The sequence below is a fragment of the Hippocampus guttulatus genome, chromosome 13, assembly GCF_054856545.1.
Source record: "Hippocampus guttulatus isolate MCC_2025c chromosome 13, RoL_Hgut_1.0, whole genome shotgun sequence".
In the NCBI taxonomy this organism is placed as follows: Eukaryota; Metazoa; Chordata; class Actinopteri; order Syngnathiformes; family Syngnathidae; genus Hippocampus; species Hippocampus guttulatus.
Window position 1 is genome coordinate 10557426 of NC_141273.1, and position 24384 is coordinate 10581809.

Sequence of the window (24384 nt, forward strand, 5' to 3'; positions counted from 1 at the left end):
TGAAAAAAAAAAACAACTGACAAGTTCATTTCATAATATCAAACCAGTTTATTTTTCAGGACCACTGTTGCACACCTTTTGAGGCGCCAGTAGAAAAATAGATTCACTGAAACTAAATGCAACATAATTAGTCTACAAACATCGATTGCTAAGATCTCATACAAGTACGATGTACCTGTGAGGATCCAACACAACGTTTCAGATGATTCAACTACAAAAAAAAAAAAAAGACAACCAAAGGTGCTAAATAACATCTATGTACACAAAAGGGAGCTACAACTATCTGATGCAGGCTGGTAAGCTGGTAGAAAAGAGCTTGCATAGACATCAAGGTCTCCAATAAAAACCCAACTGCAGGCAGGGAAGGCACTGACCTCTCTACAGCAAAGAGTAAAACAACCACTTTTAGTCAACGGAACGTCCTCTTGGAATAGTCAACTACAACACAACATGTATAGCGAGGAATCGAGAAAGGTTTAGTGTTTTTCACCCCCCACCTCAGATGACAAAAAAGGTGATTTATTCTGCATTGGCAATCTTCAGATTCACGCAAAAAAAAAAAAGGATAATTTACACCACCGACAATAGTAAGCAAATTGCCCAAAGTGGAGAACATTTACAAAGGAAATAACTCTGAGACACAATCTTAAGAGCACATTCGCAGCGAGCTTTCATGACAGGACCAACTTACACTGTCACATGAACACAACGACCACTTCAATGTAATCGAAACCAGAAACAAGTGGCGCTTGATTTGGTTATGTACAATTTTTCCACTGGAGCGACATGAGCCAGCGACCTTTCTTCACGTCAATGCAAGGATTCCTTTTGTTCCAACATGTTCCTTTTCCCCTTAAAACAATGACTCTCATGCAGGCATGTGAGCTTCAGTCGTGGACTTGCATGGTTTTGGAGCTACAAGCAGCTGCAGCACTTTTGGCCACAGCACTTCATTGAACAGTATGACCGCTGACTGCGCGAGGCCAGCGAGATGGTGGCCAGATGGTTGTCCATCCAGTCACTTAGTTCAGTGATTCCCGACCACATATCCAGTTTCACTTCTTGACAACAAAACATGTATCCTTGTTCAACTATGCCGGGAATGTGTACAATGACAGAACAATTAAATGCTCTTCCACTAGATGGCAGAATATGCAATTATCTTACTTGTTCACCTGTTATTCATAAAACAGAATACCTTGGTGATCAACTCAACAGGCCCAGCTTTCACTTACACAAAGTGTGTGTTGGTATGTATATACTGTATGTGAAACATTTTTTCAATTGGCTGTATATGAACCTTTTCTTCATTAAGATAGGGCAACACTGTTAAAAGTGAATTCACAAGGGGTTTGCGATAGAATGACATCATTAGAGAAAACTGAGTTTGAAGGTAGCTGAAATGGAATATTCAGAGTACTGGTTAAGGCTTCAAGATTTGACTACTTGATGCTATTAGATTAGGAGGAGGAAGGAGCGCAAGCACACAGCCTGCTGTCTTCCTCCTGATATGTATAAAGACACCAGGCTGAAAATGTGCGAATACAGTACTGAGATTGTCACCACACCTTGGTGTGTGCGTGTGTGTGTGTTTACGTTGCAAGAAGACACGCCTGCTACCGTTTAGGTTTCTTTCTATACAACAGCTGAGGCGGAGTGTTCAAATCTGGGCTCCTGGGCTGCTTCTTGCCTTAATTGAAGACTCCGTTTTGTCTCCAGGTGAGAATGCGAGTGTGAATGGTTGTCTATATGTGCAGTTGGCTTGCGAACAGTCTAGGGCGTACCTCGCCTCTCGCCCAAAGTCAGATGGGATAGGCTCCGGCTCACCCGTGTCCCTCGCGAGGATAAGCGGTGTAGAACGGATCGATTGATGAGAGGATGCAGAAGGTTTTCTAGGCTGTCACCTGAAAAGAAACCTAAATAATATACTTGTAGGAAAGACGGTATTAACCGCGAGAAGACCATACTATTGTAATAGCCTGCAATCAAGTCACTCTGATTGTTTGGACGTGGCTACTTCGACTAGTTGCACGGGATGCTACAGAGAACCACTGGTAGAAGACAAGCCGACATTTCCATATGATTTTTATCACAATTCTCTCCTCCAGGCTGTGTGGCTTTTCATAAATGGACAATCCTATCCTACAATCTGACACTCATCAACATGAACGGCGCCTGTCTGACAACCACTTGACGACTGAGCTACATTAAGGGACTGACCCAACCAACAAATCGGCACACGGATCCATCCGGCCAAGTGACCTCGAAATGGGACACTTTGGCCTTCAACTCTGTGTGATGGATGGAGTCAAGTGGCAGAGGTAGGACAATAAGAACTTCCTATAGATAGCAATCACCTTTCCCCATGCTTCTGCTGAACACCCCCCCCCCCCCCACACACACACACACATTTAGTGCTTGGCCATTCAATAAAATGAGCTGTCAGTCATTCCCTTTTCCCAACTCAATTGCTGGGGTTAAAGTGCAGATTTTTTGTACGGGTAGTCAGGCTTGCTGGGTGACCTGCGGTCTCTGGCCATGTCCTCGCTGACACTGTTCCTGTGAGGCTGCTGAAGGGGCCCCGGGCCAGATGACTCCACAGCAAGAACCATCTCCTCCGGGGCATCTCGAGGTCCGGCCATTCTGTCCTCGTAGACGTCCATGTTTCCGCTGGGCGAGCGCAGGTGGCCCAATCCGTGAGTCAGGTCGGTCTCGTTTGAGCGGCCCCTCTGCGCGTGTCCCATCCTGGGCTGCGGCCCCGAGGGGTTAACGGCATCATGCCTCTGGGGGGTCATCCCGAGGACATCCAGCCGTAGTGGGTCCGGGCCAGTCCGTCCCTGCGCTTGGCCCTGGGACTGAGAGTCCGTAATGTAAGTGGGTGTAAAGGGTCCCGATGGGGCGCAGCTGTGGCTGTAGAGGTCCGGTCCTGCGAACGTGGACAGAGTGTGCGCGGGGGCCGGAGATGAAGGTCGACGGGAGAAGTCGTACAGGTCGGGAAACTCCGCTTGCATCTCCAGCTTGGGCTCAGGGGCGTGTCTTTTGCAGGAGTGTCCGTGCCCAGGGCCGTGGTTGTGACTGTGGCGGACGGAGGGGCAGGGCCCATGGGGCAGATGAAGACCCGGGGGCCCCATGGGGCTGTGAGGGCTTTCACGGTCCATCTCTGCTATGTGCTGCTCCCTCAGCGACATGACCGAGACGCCCAGCGCGATGTCGGGCATGAATTCCCTCATAACGGGTTCCCTGCCCATCTGAAACAGAAGACGTGTTTTGTGATACTACCTTTTAAAAGTGCTTATCATGATCCAAACATGAACAAGTCAAGACATTAAAGACAGGAGTTCCCAACATGCGGCCCACTGACCAGCCTAAGAGAGTGGGGAGTGCTGGGTTGAGTAATAACTACTTTGAAACATGTTTTGAAATGTTTCACCTATTTTTTTTCAAATAAACACTTTAGAGTCATCAAATAAAATCATGTACAGTGAACAAGGGCTAGGTAATATAAAAAAATATATATATTCAATGAATACAGGACATTATCTTAAATTGACGAAGCGAAGAAAATGCTCAAACATAACTTGACTATGATCCACTTCCTAGTGTGGTTCACAGGATGTGAGAAAATAGGCAAAAATGTCGATCATTGTTTTCCAAATTATAGGCAGATGTTTGCTCGTGTCAAATTTGGATGAAACACCAAGACAATCAGTCAAGCTTTCATGAAGGACTGCAGCAGCCTGAGAATATTTATTATATATAATATAATAATTTTAAATTAAAACAATGTCTCTAAATGATTCATAATCAAAATAGTTGTTAACAATTTGATCATAAATAATTTTTGCATCTTCAAAGTGAGCCCCCATATAGTTTCAGACCAACCCCAAAAGGTGAAAATGCGAAATGTAAAATGTGCAGTTATATAATCCATATAAAAAAAAATTCTATAGCTTTACTCCTCCCAATCTCTCCCAATAACTTATCTGAAGGCACTTTTAAAACACACTGGAAGTGTCCTGCACTTGAACACAAAAAACAGATCACTTGTATAAAATGTATAGAAATGTCCTATGTATAGTGGATGAGGAGGTGTCTGGGTAAGAGCTGTGGCCAACAGCAGTTTTGCTGCAAGTGCCTTGGGCAGCCCTGTTCCTTGACACGAAAATGAACTTAAACCTGTTTCTACACCAAGCGCGCAGGCATCTGTGTACCAAAATAGGGCCCTATGCCCTTCATACTAACTGGTCACTTGTAGTCCAAAAGGTTGGGAAGCCCCGCCTTAATGCACAGCTCAAAGACCCAAAGACAGAACAGACAACAGACACACTCACCGCTTGCTGTTCAGATAGCAAGGATCGGCCCATAGCTTGCGCTTCGGTGCAGTCTGGGGGCTGGGGTCTGGGCACAGAGGAGAAGTCCGAGCCGCCATGCTTGGCCGCCGCATGGCGCTGGCTAAGGGTGCGGTTGCAGGGGTAGGAGAAGGAACGGGTGGGGGTCGGCATGGGAACGCGGGGTCGCCAGGCGCCTTTGAGCTGAGCGTGGCTGGGTGTAGCAGGGGGATGGTAAGGGGGAGGCGGGGGAGGCAGCGGCAGGTGGAAGCCCGCTACACCTTCCAACTCTGTGAACATGCTATCCATGGCCGGGCTGCTGTTTACTCGACATCGACCCACCTGGCGCAGAGCCAGAATTGGACTCTCATCTCCGAATCGTTCGTCGGGAAAGAACTTGTACGGGTTCTAAAAAGATAACATTTCATTAAAAATACAAAACGAAACAGTTGTGCCACCTGGGCTTTTATCTGCTTGAAATTCTACAGTCCTTCCCCATTCTTCCCCCTTGCTTTCCCCTCCTAACCTGTAGAAGTTCGGTGGCTCCGTCAGCCAAACCGAACTCCCGGAGCACTCGCAACTGCAGCTCGTAACTGACGGTGGCGCCCTCGCCGCAGTTGAGGGCGTACGCTCGCTGCACTTGCTCCGTGTGTCTCAGTTCCTGCAGCCTCCGGATCATCTCCTTCACCACTGAGAGCTGCGGGACTGCAAGACGGAAATCAGAATTAAAATGCAAAAACATGAAATGTAATCATGATTGAAAACTGCGAGTATGTGTTCTGAGGCAACTCAAGAAATGAATCCCGTCAGACTCTAGTGCTTACCCGCAGTTTATCATTTACGACCACATTATATAACGCAGATTTCAGTGGTAGTATTGGTAAAAAAAAAAATTGTCAATACTGTATCTTTATTTACTGTAATGCCGTCCGTCGCATGTAGGAAAAGGAAAGCCTCAGTCGCAGCAAATTTTATTTACATTGAAAGCTTGCAACCTTTGGGTTCAAATTTACCTTAAGTTTAAAACGTGTGGTTCAATTAGGTTCAAAAATGTTTAACGCATCTGTCAGGAGTGAAACTTAAAAAAAAGAAGTTTTTATTAAATAGTAGATTGCCATATTGCAGGTGTGTCTGGAATGAACCTACTGCCATAAACGGGAGGCCCGTCGTGACCTGAAAGGGAACAAGGAATAGAGAAATTTCAACATCTCCGTCAAAGACCTCACCTGGGATTTCATTGGCTACAACTGATGGAGCAGCGACCGAGTTAAGGGTCATCTGCTGATGGTTAACCATGTGACAGCACTGCGGCACAGCGTTGTTGACCATGTAGAGGGTGTCTGGGACGTTGGACATGCGCACAAGTCGCAAACGCACCAGGTCAGTTTGCTCCACCATCATTTCATCCAGCACCAACTGAGGAGAGAGAAATGGGAGCTTGCTTTCAAAAGAGTGTGCTAACGTTTCACACTTGAAGGAAAAGCTTGTCATGAATCTATCCAGGCTGTTGGCACGTTCAGAAATAGAATTACATTTTTGAGCGAGCATACAATTGCAAGAAAACGTGATGTGAATCCTTTGGAATTACCTGCATAAATTGGTCATAAAATGTCATCTCACTCACAGCGATAGACAAACAAGTCTGCTTGAACTAACACCAAACAAACAATCAGATGTTTTTTCATTCAACACCATTCGGTCTCACAGGTCGACAGTGTGTGCCATCATCTGACATCCCAATCAATCAGTGTCCTACCTTTGCCTCTTCCACGTAAGGAGAGAAAAGGCGGGGACGCACATAGATGCCGGCGTTCTTCTGCCTCAACCAAGCATTGGCCTTCCCCCCCTCGGCTGTTGGCAACATATCTGACGGAGGAGTGCTAATCAAGCCTCGCTTGAGCTGTGAATGAGAGCAGGGAGTCAGACCGCCATGACGCAGCACGCGGAAACTGGTCAGAAAAGGTAGCGAAGGAGCGCTAACCGCGTCGGAGAGGACATCGCTGTGCGGAGGCAAAATGTGCTCGGTTCGAATGAAGGGCAGGAGCGGGGAAAGGATGTCCTTAAGCTCCTCCACGTCGAGGTCTCTCCTCTTCACTCCACGTTTGTTGACGCTGTGGGCTGTGCCGCTTAACAGATTGGGCTCTGCGCAAATGTGAAAATGGACAGCCACATTTCAAACCATGCTGCCCATCAAAGCTTTCCCCACAAATTCAAGTCTGATTTTGGCCAGGGGATGAATCATTTTGGGATTAATTGCATGCCTGTTCACATTATATTTTGATGAGCATCCACAGATTGATGACATCTTTAAAATATCAGAATTATACAAAAAAAAAGTATATTAAAATAAAATAGTTCACATAATTCAAATAGCTCGAACTTAAAAAAACATACAGAAACGTGACAAACTGTACCTAATGTGAATGGAATTTGCTTCAAATATGTTTTGGAACTGATCAAGATGAGCAACCATTTGAATTTAACATGGAAAATTCAATTTTAAAAGGTCCAACCATTATGTCTGTCAAATCTCAATCGATTAATTATTCACTTGTTATGCTTATCAAGGATCGCCACAGCCCATGGAGAATTATAATTCGCTAAATCCAAGGAAAGAAAATGGCAGCACCACCGTAATTTGACAGGTGACAAACGTTCAGTTAAGCGCTGCTCTTTTAGGTTCAAATTCGGCCAGTGGTTGATCTGCTTTTAAGTATATTTTGGAGGCAGTAGTAATTTTGAAATGACCTTCGAATCATTGGCGGCTGTGCTCAGAGCATAATTATAGAGTGTATTATCTTACCCCTGTCTGCCATCCTCTTAATAAGCTGCTGCTCGCCCCACTTAACAACATACTTGAGAATGTCCTGCTCACTGGCCTGCAAATGAGATGAAGACACAGCGAAAGGGGAGAGGAGGAGGAGCAGAAGGAGCAGGGGGGGGGGGGGGGGGGACAACATAATTATCAGGACAAGGAGGTCAGATATTGTCAGGGGGGAAAAAAAAACCAGCAGTTAAATGAGGATAAGGTGACAGGGCAACATGTTTGGACAGTGTTCCAGCAAGCTGCAGGCCAGGTTGGCTTGTGTAGTTAGATTTCAACATTTCACCTCAACTGTCTGGCCGCAGGCCGAAGTAGCCTGGCACAACTGATGACAGCACAAAAGCTATTTTACTTTGCAAATGCGGCACTCAACGCTGGAAGGGGTATAATAGTGAGCAGCAAATCACTCACGAATGTACCCGCAACTATTTGGATGAGGATGGAGATTGTACTATTTTGTGCACATACATCACCACGGTGGATTTTAAACCAAAAGAAAGATGTGATAGGAGTGTAGCCATTTATTGTGGACTACCTAAATTTTCATATCTGAAATGATTTGGACATTTGAAATATCCAAGTCCTGTTTCTTTCGTTCTCAGTAACATGAAAGCATCATGGATTGAGATCAGAAGATTTAATTATTCGCTTTTAAAAAGTCTGAAGATGACTGCAAAGAAAGACTTGGCAAAGCACTTCTAGGGAGGAATTTGGTGAGCTGTAAACCTGAAGGTTTTCATCAAATGTTAAAAATTGTGTTTGCATTTAGAATTATGTCACGTTGTCCAAATATTTGTTGAGCCCCAGGAAATTGAGGAACCATGGAAAAAATGGCTAAACCGTAAATTCCGGCGTATTTGTGGTTCACTATTCACAAATTCACCTCTTTGCATTTCTTTCTATGGAACCTCCATCGTCAGCTATTCAGTACAAAGAATAAAATAAAAAAAATCATAGGTTCTCTGAAAAACTCATCTATTTGCATATTTTTATGTTTCTTCCGTAACATCCCAAGATTTCATAACATGGCGCCAAAGCTGTGTTGCATAGGAAAATATTAACTGGTGTCAAGTCAGTATTTGTGCTGCCCACTCTCCGCCTCGACACAGAACTCTGAATGCATTGGCCAAAATTTGAGGCAGCTGTAAAAGAAGACAAAACAGACGGCGGCACCGGCACGGCTCAGCTTGCTCACCTGTAGGTAGTCTGACTGGATTGCGCTGAGAAAGTGCTCCTTGCCGAGCTCATAGAGAACATCGGAGGTGACAACCTGACTGAACTCCTCGCAGAGGAAGTGCATGGCCTGCCTGTGTACCCACTTGGAGCCATAGGGTTGCGAGCTCCACTTGAGGATGGGCACCAGTGAGTCGAGAGACAAGCTTTCCACGATAATGTCCTCACAACCTGTGGGGCGACAATGTGACAAGAAAGCCAGTGAGACAGGTTTTGACATTCAACAAATTCAAAGCTTTGATTCAAGACGATTTTCACAAAAAGCATTTGAATACGGAAAGCCATTCGCAAGGCACACGCCAGCATTTCCCCCCCCTCTCACGTTCACACACTCAGGGAGTCTCTTTCAACTAACCTCCACATTCTCCTTGCTGTTTCTTAAATCAGAGCACATACCAGAACAGCAGGCAGTGGTTTAACTCAGCAACACGACGACCCGCAGAAATGCCTTGAGAGCTTGATTTTGCCTTTTCTTAAAACATCATGAATAAACTTGGGTGCCTGAGTAAATGTGTGCATGGATGAAACATACATTGAGGAGGGGGGAAAACACACACACACACAGGCGGGATTTGATGACATTTCCAGAGGTGATCTTAAAATGGCACACATGATGGCAGGCCACTGATGTCAAAAACGACAATGGACAAAAGTATTGTTGATCATCTCTCCTCCATTATTTTTAGGGAATTTAAAAAAAAAAAAGTGGAATGTGCACTTGCTTGTAAAATCCTCAAAACAAACACATTTAAGAGAAAATAATTCACTGGTGCTTCTCACCCAAAATGTCCCAATTGCGCGAGTTGAGATTTTAGGTTAAGAGTGGGCATTTGAAATTTCCACCCATTGATGGGTAAGAATTTTGGCCCATACGAGCACTTGGTGGATATTTTTAACATAAACTTATCAGCCAAGTGGAGTACGGTTCCCCGAGTAGAAGACAGAATTAAAGGGTCAAAGAGAACGTAGAGAAATATTGATGTTAATATCGTTTTAACTCTAATTTGACCAGATTTTCTATATGCGAATTCACACAAAAACATTCCCCAAAATGTTGAATTTTTCCAACGGTGGGGGGATGGGTGGAGGGAAAAAAACCCATCCCACGCAATTTCTCCGGAACACAGTGCGTTCTTCAACATTTTTTGGTGCCTTGTAATCAGGTTGAAGGAACCAACCCCAATTGGCATTTTCAAAGAAAATATTTGTACCCGATTCAGAACAATTATCAACATCGCAAATGTCAAGCAAGAAAAACATCCCAAGTTAAGTTATGGGGATCATCGTGAGGTAGTGGTTAACAATGCTGTCACAGGCGAGCGTTTCAGAGTTTAAAACGGGCCTCTGGCCTTCCTGTGTGGCGTTTGCAAGCTCTCCACCATGCTTGCGAGGATATTATCCAGGAACTCTGGCTTCTTCTTGCATTCCAAACATAAATAAACTAAATTGTTCACTAAGGATGCCAAAATATTATATAAGGCACTGTTCAAATAGTGATGGCCAAATTATTAGAGGCAAAATATGTAGTCTTGAAATGCAAACACCTTGGAGGTTTATCGGTTTGCTGGGGGGGGGGGGGGGGGGGAAGGATGTTTGACTTTGAAAGTTCTTCTGTATTTTTTTCCCTTTCAGTTCTTGTGCAATACTGTACTTTTGTCCCCATAGTATACCTATGCTTTAAGTTCTCCAGGGGCACACATTTGAAATGTATTTCTAAATTTAAAAAAATACAAATAAAAAACCTCAGCCGTCGTTTCAAATGCAAATTGAATGGATAAGCTGTCGCGCTTAAGGCGTCTTTCGTTTTATCAGTAAGTTACAGTAACAGATGTTTAGAAGGAAGCGGGGAAAACCCAGAATAGTTTGGAAAAGCAAAACAATAAGCAATGGCACTTTGCCTTTTCGTCGGTGATAAACTAAATGACTATTCTAGGTTCCCCGCCAGCTGCGTCTCCATCTTTGACAGCATTCTCTGCCGTCTATCTTCTTCTGTCGTTGAGCTCTGTGCATCCTTGGCCACACATGCACAAAAGTAAACACTTGAAGACAACAGCTTTGCTCCACAGTCACCCATTCAAATTCAGAGCAGCCTCCTATCTAAAGAGACAGCGCTTTTATTATGAGCTGGAAATTAAAATTTGCTGTTTTAGTCCGTGTGAACTCTCCACAGTTTGTAACCCTACAAAATTGTTGTACAATTGAGCCACTTCGATGGATGAAACCTTACTTATTATGCAGCGCCCCATGTGAGTGGAGCCTCCAACGGCTAAAAATCACTTTAAATGCAAACCGCAGCTGACGGCTAGTAAACAAGCCCGTGGATGTAAATCATGTGCGTGGATCACTCCAGCAATGGCGCTTTGAATGAATCAGGCTGCAACCACAAGCAAGAGGCTCGATGGTCAGCGAGGGCGAAGGAAAGCGAAGAACAAAACCGCACTGCTTTTCTCTGCAGGGCACTTGAAAAATTAATAAGGCTTTTAATATTGCCTGATAGCTAGTTGAGGTGGAAATCATAAAGGGACAGATGTCTGAAGGATAAAGACGAATGATGACGTTGGCCTTCTGCAGAAACACCTCCATGCCGCTGGCTCTCACAGACAGCAGCGGGATGCCAATGAGGAGCACGGGATGGCGATGACAGCGTGACAGATGAGAGGATATTCTTCTCATCTGCCTCCTGAAATAAAGTTCTCTGCTGCCTCCTTAAGAGAGCTGTGCTCCACTGAAACCTCCAACTGCTTTGGCCTGGTTTAACAGCCAAAGTATTCCTTTTTACGCAAACTGCCTGGCCTGACATTTGTCACTATGACATCTGGCAGAGCAAAAAAAAAAAGGCTACATCAGCACACCTCCAGTGACAGTCCCCTTTCATTCCAAAACCTTCAAGTTCTCACATCCACACATAGAGCAGTTATGGGCGAAGACACATATGGAGCACCAATTCCATAGGCGTTTTTGTTTTTGTTTTTGTTGTTTTTTTAATCTTTTGTTCCTGTACTCTTGAGCGTCTTTGCATAAAGTCGGTCAACTTTATCATAGGCCTGTTGCTTTAAGTATTGCTGCTGTAAAGCGTAAACGTTCCCTATGCTGAAGGTGGGTTAAAGTTTGCATCGAGGCACTTTTCCTAAGCATTTTTAGGATTGGAACAACCTTTCATCCATGTAGTTCCTGGTCACCTTCCTCAAAAAGGAATGTACCCAAGAAAAAATACCAAATTCTAAAGAGGCCCACAAAGGTTTTGGTTGATGGCGGTCTTTTTTTTTTTGCAACTTGCTGAAACTTTACAGACTCGTGACTGTCAGTCCTCTAAGAAAATAACAGTTCTTAGTGTCCATCAGCAAGATTGCAGTGTATAATTTGTAGAGCACATTGAGCTGAAGCCGAGTGTAAATTTTAAGTCAGACTTCTGATTGCTCTTGATAGCTTTCTAAAGCCATAGCACAGTGGGTGCAGTCCAATCCAAGCTGCCACTCAGCTATGTAATAATTCTGACACTGACTCGATAGACAGCAGCTGAGGAGAAAGTTGGAGCGTAATGGAGAAAGTCAGAATCACGCTGTTGCCCTGTCAGCTGCCACCATTCGTTTTATAGTCAAGCCACAGACAGTAAAGGCATTTAAAATGACATCTTACAGCATTCGGGGCTGTTGGGAAAGTTGTGGAATTTCAATTTGAGAATAACAGGAAGCTGCGAAGCAGACAAGACTGACAACTTGGACAGGATGACATCAGATGAACCTCAACTATCGCACCGCATTCTTCACTGAAATTTCATGGGAACTGATTAGTGCCGCACAGCTCAGTGGGAGGGGGAGGGTAGGCAAGACAAAAATACCCCTTGAATTGACGGAACTGTGTTGGATGGCACCATTTGCTTGCTCTCTGGCAAAGCTGTCAGAGTGACAGCGACAGCACATCTCCAGGGCGAGAGCTGGTGTGTGATCAGCTGACTGCGTTTGTTTACATCACACCACTCGTCGACAGATTTGAGCAAACTCTGTTTTTAAAATATTTCACCCAGGCATAAATGAGCTTGTAGAGCCCATTATGTAAGAAGTTACATTGCCTTCGCAGCTTCTACTTAAAAAGACAAATTTAACTTCCACTCCCAAGATAAAAAAAGCTGTCATGTCGTTTCGACGATCTGCAATAGCTGTGGTACTGTTGCAATATTAATTTGCACCAAAGACAGGAGTTGAAATAAGGCAATAATATAGTGCATTGGATAACAGGTGTAGAATCACCTCAAATGACTTTTCTCATTGTGAAGGAGCTGAGGTGGAAGCTGTCTTGGGGAGGAAGACATAAAATTTGCCAGGGCACGGACGGATTTTCATGCTGAATAGAAGACTATAAAGTAAAGCAATTGAAATCTTGTGTACTGTATGACAACAAAATACCACATTAATACCCACGCAATGAGGCAATTCTTAAAGCCTATATTCTTCATTCGGCTCCACGCTGCTGCAAGTTGAACACCTCTGACCTTAGATGGCAAGCTGTACAGCAGTCTGGGCAGCAGAAGTCACACTTGGAATATTTTAACATGTGATTAATCTGCCTTGAAGGGTGGAATATTAACTGGAGTGGAAGAACCCCTGAATGCATGCATGCTTGAGATACCAATAAAAGTTAGGCCGGAGAGCTATTTTTTTAACAAAACAGTTAAGATGAAATACAGCAAACAAATGATTCTAACTCATGAGTGGTTAATGGCATATTGGCTTAACCATGCATTATTAATTTGTGTACATGTGGGCTGTTAATGGGATCATAATGACTTACCCTGTGCCAGCATACTGAACTCCAGGAATAAAGCGATATGGTAGAGCTCCATGGCTTCTTCCGTGCGCGTGCTGGCTCCCCGGCCTCCCGACACCAAGGCTTGGACCTCCCCAAGGCTGCCTGCCGAGGGGCTACCACGCAGAACCAGTCCCAGCTCCACCACGTCTGTGTACATGCAGTGGAGAATCACCTGCACATATTTGCGCGGCATGATGGATTCGTCGAGCACAATACGGGTCGGAGTCTGCAGCGTGCGTTCGGTCATTTCCTCTCCTGTACGTATGCGCCTCTGCAAGAGGTTTCTAAAGAAAGGGGAGCGTGCAGAGAGGATAGCCTTATGAGCTCGAAGATCCTCATCCGGGGTGCCTGGCCCTCCACCGCCTCCTGAGACGGCAGCTGGCGCTCCAGCGCCTCGCTCATTGAAACTCTCGACCATTTCAAAGTCTGAAGAGAAACTCAAGAGGGCATCATAGTAGCACATGTAGTCAAACAAGCCCTTCATATCTGCTTCTAGGGAATTGGGTGTGCCAAACTCCTCGCTGAGCTGCACCAGCATGTCCACATTCTGCAGCCTCGAATCCTCTGCGCTGCTCACGCCAAACTCTCCCGTGTACAAGTAGTGCAGCAGTGCGGAAAACATGGGCACATCGATGCCTGCTGTCTCAATATCCATGTGGACTTCCGCTCCGTAGCCGGGGGATGAGGACAGCAGAGTCTTGAAGAAGGGGCAGCGAGCAGCCAAAATGGCTCGATGCGCTGGGAAACAAGTCCCTTGGAAGATGAGGTCCACGTCAGTGCAGTATTTATGCTGATAAAGGGCAGCCAGATCCCGAGGCAAACTTGGTGCCTCAGCCCGCGCAAGGCTGGCCTGGAAGCTCAACTCCTTGAGCGCCGCCGTACCTTCGTATTCCTCCACCAGGGCGTTCGTGTCTCGGACGTCCCACCCGGACAGCAGCTCACGCATCTGCCGGGCATGATCGGCCGAGCGACTGGACTTTCTCCGTTTGATGAACCGCCGTTTAAGGGTGGCCAACCCAAGGGTTTTCTTCTTCCTGTCGGCGGGCCGCTCATGGCCATGTTCCAGGCTGTAAAGCTTCGACTCCCAGGCGTATCCCTGCTGCGAGTAGGACGAGGTCCCTAGAAGGAACACACAACCAAATCCCCTTGAGCTTCAGTTTACACTCAACATATACGGTAATACCAAACAGTGAATCTGAGGTGCATTGTTGGATTAAAGATGACACATCAAACTGTTTTTTTGCTCTGAAGTTAGAAAGGCAGTCGTGCATCACCTTTTGACTCCTTACTGTTGTTAAACAAAACAAAAATGCATCTCTGAAGCATTTATATATTTTCGAGTCAGAGATGACATTTCATGAAAAATGTCACACGATCCACAAGGTGAACTTCAAGGTCAAACTACAGGTACAGTACAAATGTAAAATTACTAAAATATGCACCTATCTTCTAAAGGATTGACACAATAGTTACTGAGGTATAAGTGTTCAAAAGACGACGGCCATGCCCCTTTTTGTCGAACGTAGTAAAATTCAGTGGCCCGTAGCTCCCAAATCCCAGCAAGTTTCATTGAAATCAAAATCAACTTGATTAAACCCACTGGGTGATTTGCCCCCGAAATTATGTTATTTGCAGAAAACATAATGTCGGGCACTTTCACCTCTGTGTAAAACTCTACAATTATCAGTCCAATTGAGCACCGATGATGCATCATTCAAACTATTGGCAGTTCTCAAGAGAGGGGACTTGTATGTCTCAGGAAGCTCTGCCACGGAGATCCTCTTTTCCCATCCTCTTATCAATATCAATCAGTATAAGCCAAAGAGTAATAACTAGAATGCAAAGAATCATCTGTAAGCCAGACGAGCCTCAGTGAGCAACTTCATTGAGTACTAAACAGGGTTTTCCTGATGTGAACCTCAGCAGGATCAAGCTGAGCCAAAAATTGCAGGCCTTAGGCAAAAGGGGATTTCAGCATTGCACAATTACAATGATAATGGGTTCCTTCTTAATTGTCAGCAGGGACCTCAAACGCAACATAAGACACACATCAAAAAGTCCTTCTAAATAGCAATTGTCATTGTGTGATGGCCCAAACGAGCAAGACTTCAAAGTCGAGAACCTCATTTCCACAGTGATCGAGTTTGGTTTAACACACGATAGTAAAGATGGGAATGACAAACTCTGATGTGGTTGGCGTTTCAATTACAGTGTGTATTTTTCTTTGTTATTATGTTACTATGACTTCAAGATGGCGCCGCGAGAGTGGCTGCCTTTACAGCAGCTACTATACTTTTTGTTCTTCTACTTTCTTCTTTTCATAACTTTGCTGCTGTAAATTGGGAATTTTTCCATTGTGAGGCGAATAAAAGGTTTCCTTATTCCTTATTATAGGCAACATGGAAAATATGGTGACTTTAAAATGTAACATTCCAGTAGGTCGAACAAAAAAAAAAAAAAAGGAATACACCACAGTAAACACAAGACAACATGTTGCACTTGAGTGTTGGTTGCTCTGGGCATCCCATGTTGCCATTTGCGTGTACTGTTATGATTGTCCACTGCATGCGTGCATAGCACCCTTCTTGAGTGACTATATCGTAGTGGAAATGTGGTTCAGTCAAGAGATCATGATGAAAATGCTAAAAATGTTTTCGCATACTTTTATCGACTACAACCGCTGGTCAAAATGATGGCATCACTGCTCCTGAAGGATTTAAAGGTTTGCTATATTGCAAGATGCATGATCATGTCGAAAAATGATATAATCGTCCAGCACCTTTTTGATTGACGGAGTCAGAAAAGTGTGGGAAAACCTCGATGTAAACGTGCATTTATCGAAGATAGAAAGACTGCCATGCCACTGGGGGCCTTTCCGACATGTAGCCGCATATCATCAATGACTGTGGAAATTTGACGCTTCGCTTTTACATCCATCCCATTTTGTTCATGTATTTGTTTTACAACTGAAAATTAGAAGTTGAGTCCATTTTTTTTTAACTCAGAATTGAGTACCGGTAATTTTTTTCCCCCCCTTTACTTAATAAAAATGGAATGACCAACAATTTTCTTTGTTGCTTTTGTTTAGTGATTCTTAAAGCTGGAAGGGTGAAATTTTCAATTTAAAAAAAGAGTGGTGTGTGTGTGTGAGTGTGTGTAATTTGCCTTTTTTCGTCCAAAACTACACATTTAAATGATCCTCATCCAGAGGTAATGACTGCATAATTTTGAATCAGAGGCTGTGTGTTGCTTGACGGAAACACGGCTTGAGTGGAGTCTAACAAAATGAAATAAAAGTAAAGTTACTCTCAATACATCTTTTGTAACTGGAAGGAGGAGAAAGGAGGTCATTGAGAATATTAATGTTTACAAGAGAAATACTATGCAATGACCTCCAGCAGGAAACTACAAACTTTAACCATGAGCCGGTGGTCATGGCAGAAATGTGAAGTTCTCATCCATCATCGAATCTTATTTAGTTGAACAACTCCGACGACAAGGATAATCCAGGATCTTGGGGAACATTTGACAGCTGGCGGCGGAAAAACAAAACAATGGTCTTTGTCTGAGGGAATCAGGTTACATGTGTGGTTATAGTTGTAAACGGGTTGGTAGCAATCCTGAATTATTTAAAAGAGATGGGGATCATGTGGCATATTCAAGTATGTAATAAAAAATATTGATCCAAAAAAACGCATCGACTATAAAACAAATGTTTTAACACTGAAAACAGAGCAAAACCACCAAATTCAAACACCCTGCAAATTTTACAAGTTGAAAAACCTGACTATATCCGTTACCATTGTTTCCTAGGGGAATAATAATTGTGAAATACGATGCCAACCACCATCCCAGAACCCGTTGTGTTAGACCAATAATGTTCCGCTGCATGCAGAAACTGTACTGAAAAATTTTACAGTATGCGCATTATATTTACCAATAAAGGTCTGCTGCGTCTGTGCATTGGCTCCTATACGCGGGGAGCATGAGTGCGGATAGCTGGATCCATTGGCACCCATTCTCACGTCTCTTCACTTGCTACGTGGGGGTCCCCCCTCTTGCTGAGTCATTCTGCTCAGGCGGTGGCGCTCCCTTCAGTCCTCAGTCACGTGTCCGACACGGATCCTCTGAAGAGTTCCCAGAGCCCCGGGCCCCGCCTGCCATGTCTAAAACATCTGAAAGAAGGAAGACGAGAGAGGAGAAAGGAGGAGACAGAAGTGAGGAAGACGCTTTCATCCATGAAGATGATTGAGTTTAAAAAGGAGCAGAGTCAACACACAGGCAGGGAGAACAACAAAATTAGCTGACAGTTGGAAGAGATAAGGGATACAATTGTCAATGTTCAGGAGCCTGAACAAGGGGACATTTAATATTATCTTTCATCCCCTTTCAGCTGCATTGATCTATTTAAATGCTAAAATTTGTGATTAAAAAGGTATTTAAAAGACATGATGACCTCAACATAAGTGTTGCAAAGAGAGTCAACAATGCACGAAAAGACCTTTCTGATCCAAGCATTAGAAATCATCAAAAAAAAAAATCAAAAAGCATCATTATAACAAAACCAGAAACAATTTGCAACTTACTAATGATGCAATTAGCAATAGTACAGTTTAGTTTTGCATGTGTGGTGTCTTTTGGTTTGTTGGGCGGTAAAAAAAAAAAGGGATTACCTTAATCAGAATCAGACATTTCCCTCAAAGCACGTTATCCTATTTCTCGACAGTAGACATTCAACTACGAACAAGTAAGACAGACAGCTGGTTGTAATAATATTAATATAGTTTGTATCTATCAGGGCTTTGCTGAAAAGCATTTTTTTTAATCAATAATAACAGCAGACTGGGGTCAGTGTTATTGGACATTGCAAAATAGTTCTTAGGTTGTACGCTGTGTACCATTGTGTAGTCTACATATATTAAAATAAAATGATAAATCGCTCTTTTATAAATAAACAGAGACAAGGTCTCAGAATACTGCCATTAATTTCAATTGTTTTAACGAACAAAACACGATATTGTGATACAACTTGTTGTATGTAGATATAGAATTACCCGTTTCAGGATATAATTTTTCATCCAGAGCACACACACACCTCTACCTGGCTGCTAACTATTGTCATCTGTGAAATGCTATTTTTACTGCTAGGGTCAATTACCAGTCGCTTTATACCTCCAAAGACTGCTGCTTCAATTCTAAAGGCATTCGCAACATCTGCAACGTTGCCCAAGTATACTTCATTACAAACATAATTACTGTCAACAGACAGCAATTAAGGATTCCGCAGTGAGATCACATCGAGAACCGGACTGATAGAGGATGTGTTTTATCTCAGGCTGCCATAGAAATTCTCCACTGTGTCAGCACCTGTGGAGTAGCGAGACGCCCAACACGTCCGGAGCGTTCCGCTGCGGACGGTGTACACTCTTTGATTCCTTCACACGATTCAACATGCAGTCATAGTGGAAGGCTCTGACAAAAACATCGATTGATCTTTATTTCATCAGGCTGCTTGAAATATCTTCAGAGGGAATACATTGGACAAAATTAGAAACTGAATTTGAATATGGAGATGCGGAAGCCCGTGAGATAAACATATTGTTTACAAAAGCGTGTGTGTGTGTGTGTGTGGGGCGGGGGGGTTCTCAAAGGAGGATAAAACAAATCAACCAACAACTGAAATACATTCAACACTGCCATCTTTAACTCACGAACGAGTGAAGCAAATTTAATTTGCACTGCAGTGCAGAAGAAATGTTCGAGCGCCGTCGAACGCAGCGACTGTTCTTCACAAGAGCTGGCTCACACCATTAAACAAAAAGCGGCCCCCTGACATGTTCTATCAAGATGAGAATTAGGACGCTTTTCCCGCGTTGAAGACTGAAACGGTGTTGTGGCCACGCTGAGCCTTGACACGGAGCGACGCAAGGGCAGTGCCATAGAAGAGCAGAGGAGTTGCGGGTAGGCAAAGCTGGACCACATGCCCCTAATGAGAGATGACAGCAGACACTCCCTGCCCCCCTCCACACATATGGACATGTGCAACCTTTTTAGGCACTCACCTTGCTGCACTCCTCTGAATCCTTTCAACAAAAATGAGCCACTCCCCCCCGAGTGAATAATTCCAACAAAAATAAATGCTACAAGGACACGATTGATGTATTATTTAAATGGGAGTCAAGTGACTATCAATCATTCATGTGGATTTCCCCTACTAGACCAAGAGGTATTTTCCAGCTCTTCTTCCTCATCTAAAATTACCCAAAAAATTCAGGAGGAATTAGGATTTCAAATTAGACTTGATGCAGGTAATCCCCCTTTTAACCAGTTGACTTAAATACATAACCACAGTAGAATGATCCTGAGCTCATCCATCCATCCATTTTCTATACCGCTTATCCTCACCCAGAGCCTACAGTGCTATGAAATAGTCATTCGTAGTTGCCCTTTTCCATATTTCTGTGTTCTTTGCGTATTTATCACATACAAAAGGTTTCAGTTCATCAAACCGATTTTAATATGACACAGAGACTACCCAAGGAAATAGAAAATGCAGTTTCAAAATACTAGTTTAATTTAAGGCACAAAAAAACCATTAAAAACCAAACTGTGACTAATGACAAAACTGAATTCAATTTCACAGGCAACACATTTGTTGAATCCACATATCACATAAATTGAATCCGTCAGACAAAGTGTAGTAGGCTTCACCTGTGCAATAATCATGCCGTCGAATCAGCTTCTTGACCTGCCACAACTGCGAGGCGGTATGGATCATCACAACATTCGCAACATGCACAAACACTAGCAAACCTGCGCCGCTCAGGGAGCAACTATTCTGCTCAACAAACACTGGCATGGGAAAATGAGTTTATAACATGCCAAGAGATTTTCCAATCCCATTAGAAATAAGAATGTTTCGTTGTTCATTGTCACCGTATTCGATCAAGGAATTCCAGTCAAATTCCCATCCCTAATGATGGGACACTTGACATGAAAGGATTGTCAACGACATTTGATTCAAGCAGAACGGCTTATGCATCTGTGGGCCATATTTGCCAATTAGGTCAGACAGTACACCAGTGAATTGGGCCATCTGACTGATGGCAGGCTCTGTCATCATAAGAGCTACAGGAAACGGAGGGAATTAGAAGCAGCTAGAATAAACACACATGCGCGCGTGCACACACACACACACACACACACACACACACACACACACACACACACACACACACGCAGACAAGAGAGCGAAGCAAATGCGGTGTGTCCAGAGTGATGACTCATGGTGGGCAGCCAGTGGATTACATTGGGTCAAGCACCGCTAGACTTGCGGATAGTGTCATCTGATTTCCATTCAAACTGCAGGCTGGAACTCATGATATTCTGTCATTCTGATGGGTATTGTTTTGCATTTGTCCTTGGTGTGTCATTCATAAAGGTAAACTGATGTCATCACTACAAGGAGAGACAGTTCAAGTGACACAATTATTTGGGCCCAATTGAAATGAGACAGGGTAGCATAAACAGAAACTCAACACAGAGAATTGCATCTCTCGCATCAAAACGCCAGGCCTCTTCCAAATGTGGATCAAAATCTGATCTGAATTTATTTAATGTGTGTCAATGTTGTTGCACCAGGGTTAAAGCACTTTTTATTTCATTTTGTTAACAAGAATGTTTTTTTTTTCAATTTTAGTTTTGGTTCGTTTTCACGCAACTCTAAATTTGAACTTGAGGCTTGATTCCAATCTAAGGGTATGTGATTCCATGTGGATTTTTCATTGGTGCCACTTGAGAGCAAAAATTTAGAATGCTCTCACTTGAACATTGCAGTGTACCGTCCAGCCTTGAACAACAGGAAAAGTCTTACTCAAATGACCTGACTGTTTGTAAGCCAATGTCCTGGGAATGAAAGACACTTCCAAAAAACAATGCATACTTCTTTTAAGGCACCAGTCATCTTTAGTCCTCGCTGCACAATAAAAATATTTCAGTCGGGCCAAAGTCTGACTCTTTCAAAAGCTCCGGGGCAAGTACTTGCAAGCGAACACAGGCTTTTATGCCTGCCATAGACTTCTGAGCATGTCATTCCAATGATGACACGTCATTTAAGGGCCCTAAATTGCTGACTCAAAAGCTTAACCTGGTCAGAAGGAGAAGCTCCATGTTGACATGTGATTTAAAATCACCTTTCCGCCCCTCAACAAACACTCACTCTACTTTATCCGCCAATACATGCTGAATGTTGAGCATAGTCGCGGGATTATCCAATGTGTGTGTGCTTTAGGAACCAGGCCACTTTACATAGATGACAGCAACAGTCGCACATTCAGCAGAGGTTGACACAACTATGGAAATAATTGTTCACGACGACGTTGGAAAAGGGGCTTCAAATTTGTTGTCATCGTGGGCCACATCGTAGTAATGGGAGCCATCAGGGGGCTGGTTATACCACAAATGTATAATCACTGGGGGTGGAACACCGCACTAAAAATAACAGTTCGGTACATACCTTAGTCTTTTTTAGTTCACTTTTTGGGTCACAACAGTTGCGTTAAGGGAAGAAATGTAAAACTGCTTTTCTCTTGTGTAAACAGGAACACGTCATAATTAGAATGAAATAACAGATTTTCTTCTGGCGAGCGGGCAAAAGAAAAAACGAGCCAGATCTATTTAGTTTTTTTTAAGGAGCTACCTATAAACAGAAAGGTGTCTCAAGAAATGTGTATATCCACACAAAGATACTGAAACATTGTAGTACCGCATACTGCATATGTCAGACTGAAGTGGTGTTGTAATAATGCCACAAGAGGTCACAAAAACCAGAGAATAAAAGGCATGTGGATTAAACATACTCACAATAATAGTGGGGAATTCTAAGCACGCAAGAAAGAAAACATTTGTGTGAACTGAAAACAAGGTAGAATTTCTGCTTTGGAAAGAAAACCGAAAACACCGCCAAGGTGAACAACACAGTGATCCCCCATTCTTATTTGTGATGTTGGTGGATTTACCATGTCAGTATCTCAGGAAAGATGCACACATGGTAACACAAGGGCAGCATTGTCAAATTCACTCACTCTGGAACCTGTTTACAAAAATGATCGTATGTGGGCTTCCAAAATGCTTGTGCTGCGTGGACAGAATATAGAAGGTAGAAATGTTTTTTTTTTTTTTACATGCAGATATACAGTACTTAACCCATTTCATTGTGGACATGGCATAGGTGTGTGGCTTCAACAACTTTACTTCACACTTTAGTTCCTTGCTCAATATTGTCTGCCTGAGAACCAGAACCACATATAATTGCACAGAGGGCCAGATCTGCCCCCTAGGCCTTAGGTTTTACATCTCGTCATTAGCAGGACAACAAAGGCACATTATTTAAAAGGGAAAACGTGGATGCTAAAATAAATTATTGATAACGTGATATGGCAGTTGTAAAAAAACACCCAACAAAACCTAACACTATAATATAGCAATAAACTGTTATCTGCAGCAATCAGATTATAAACTATAGTGTTAAAACAGCCCACGTTTCAGGCAACGCAGAGCAACACGTAGCCTGATCCTCAAAGTACAAATTTGCTTCGATAAAGCTAAATTGACCACAAAGGGATTTCAATGAATTATAGTGGAAGTATACAGAATCCAATGGTTCGCTGTGGCTTTGTTAGCTTAACGTCAACGCCGAGCTAGGATCGCTTGGTGGGCTACTGTGAGGCTGAGGACAGGAGGAGGATGGGGGGGGGGGGGGGGGTCAAGGGGGGCGCCATGGCTTCTCAGCCGAATCCTCGTTTTAAAAGTGCTTTAACGGTAACAAGCCAAACGTCCCAAGTCGGCAGCTGGTTCGAATTCGAAAGAATTGTCCAGAAACGAAAGAGAGAACTACCGCCGACCACAGCCGTGTTATTAGTAGCCAATCTCGACTCGAGCAGGAGGCTAAAGGTAAGCTATCGACTCCGCTCCTCACAAACAGCATTTGATAAAGCGTCATGTAACCGTTACAAGGCAAATAAGATGTTACCAGAGTGGGTGGTAGTCGTTGGTGGCTGGTATCTTTGTCTTCGTCTCGCCTCTTACTAAAAATGCAGCACTCCGACACAAGTTGTCCCTGGCAGAGGAAGAGAAAAAAACTGCAGCTCAACACCTTCTTTTTCCAACTCCACTCGTTACGCACGACTCGACGTCAGCGTCCGCTTTTCATCGCCAGAGAGCAGCTACGGTTCCACTTAGAACGACTTTCGGGTCAAGTGCCAACAATAGCCGGGACGAAGAAATAATCTTGGATGGTTTCGTTCTCAGTTTTGGCACCGTTTTTCCTTCGTAGTAGCTCAACGCCTTCTTGGGTGGTTGTTATGGCCCAGTGCTGCCCATTTTTAAGATCGCACACAACATCTAATAAGGATTCCGGTTATGACTTTCAAAGTAAAGTCAAATATGTATGCCACTTTTTTGACTGGTGAAAAAGAAAAAGTCAGCGATCAAAACTGTTTATAAAACACCCATATCAAATATTTTACAAGAATGCATTACAATGAATTCGAATAATAGCAAATTGTGTGAAGGGAAGTTTACGTGCACTTTTGTTTTGGAAATACGCTTTCTTTCTACATTCAGCTTAACTTGACGTCGACGAGTGACTGGCCAGTGCGCCGTCAATTGCCTATGACAATATGTCAACTCGCGCAGGTTACGCAAAAATGCAGTGGCGAGCGCCCTCTCGCGACTAGTCCATAACAATTCAAATAACTTTAACTTGTCTTATTCATGCACTCCTTTAAGGATTCTTCCGTTGTCCTCTGCTGCTCCATCATCTTTATTTTGGGAGAATCCGGGGGAAAAAAATAACACAGACCCATGGTGATGTGTGTAGGGTTGTTGCTTCCGCTCGGTGATGTTCTTCTCTGCCAGGAACTGTTGGATATTCTGGGCACTATGAGCAGGTGCCTTGCCATAGTGAAGAAGCCATGCATTGTCCTTCTACAACTCTCACCTCTTCTTGCGCACTGAATGAAGCAAACAACGTTTTGAAGGGCAAAACGTGTGGTTTCAATGTTAAATGTATATTTTTCTTCTACCCTGCGCATGAAAGATATCATCCATCCATCAATTTCCTGATCCACTTATCCTCACAAATGACGTGGGGCGTGCTGGAGCCTATCCCAGCTGTCATCGGGCAGTAGGCTG

General features: G+C 43.7%; 1 protein-coding gene across 2 annotated transcripts; it reads right to left on the minus strand.

Moving 5' to 3' along the window:
• Positions 1-24: 24 nt before the first annotated feature.
• btbd7 (BTB (POZ) domain containing 7) lies at positions 25-23584 on the minus strand. 2 transcript variants are annotated; one of them, XM_086127212.1, is made up of 11 exons: positions 23222-23584; positions 17129-17366; positions 13174-14310; positions 8348-8556; positions 7132-7207; positions 6310-6470; positions 6085-6228; positions 5555-5744; positions 4855-5033; positions 4671-4736; positions 25-3248 (listed from the first exon to the last, which is right to left on the minus strand). In XM_086127212.1, the coding sequence occupies exons 2-11, from the start codon at positions 17208-17210 to the stop codon at positions 2478-2480; spliced, it is 3015 nt and encodes a 1004-aa protein (XP_085983338.1). In that variant the 5' UTR covers positions 17211-17366; positions 23222-23584; the 3' UTR covers positions 25-2477. The 2 variants fall into 2 exon arrangements, with proteins under 2 accessions (XP_085983338.1, XP_085983337.1); XM_086127211.1 differs by having other exon boundaries at positions 4332-4736.
• Positions 23585-24384: the final 800 nt, after the last annotated feature.

Excerpts from the sequence above, each read along its gene's own strand:
- btbd7 (XM_086127211.1), bottom strand. The coding sequence starts at position 17,210 with ATGGGTGCCAATGGATCCAGCTATCCGCACTCATGCTCCCCGCGTATA. Across the intron at positions 6,229-6,309 it reads GCGATGTCCTCTCCGACGCG|CTCAAGCGAGGCTTGATTAG; the intron begins GTTAGCGCTCCT and ends TCTCATTCACAG. Across the intron at positions 3,249-4,331 it reads TGCTATCTGAACAGCAAGCG|ATGGGCAGGGAACCCGTTAT; the intron begins GTGAGTGTGTCT and ends CTTCTGTTTCAG.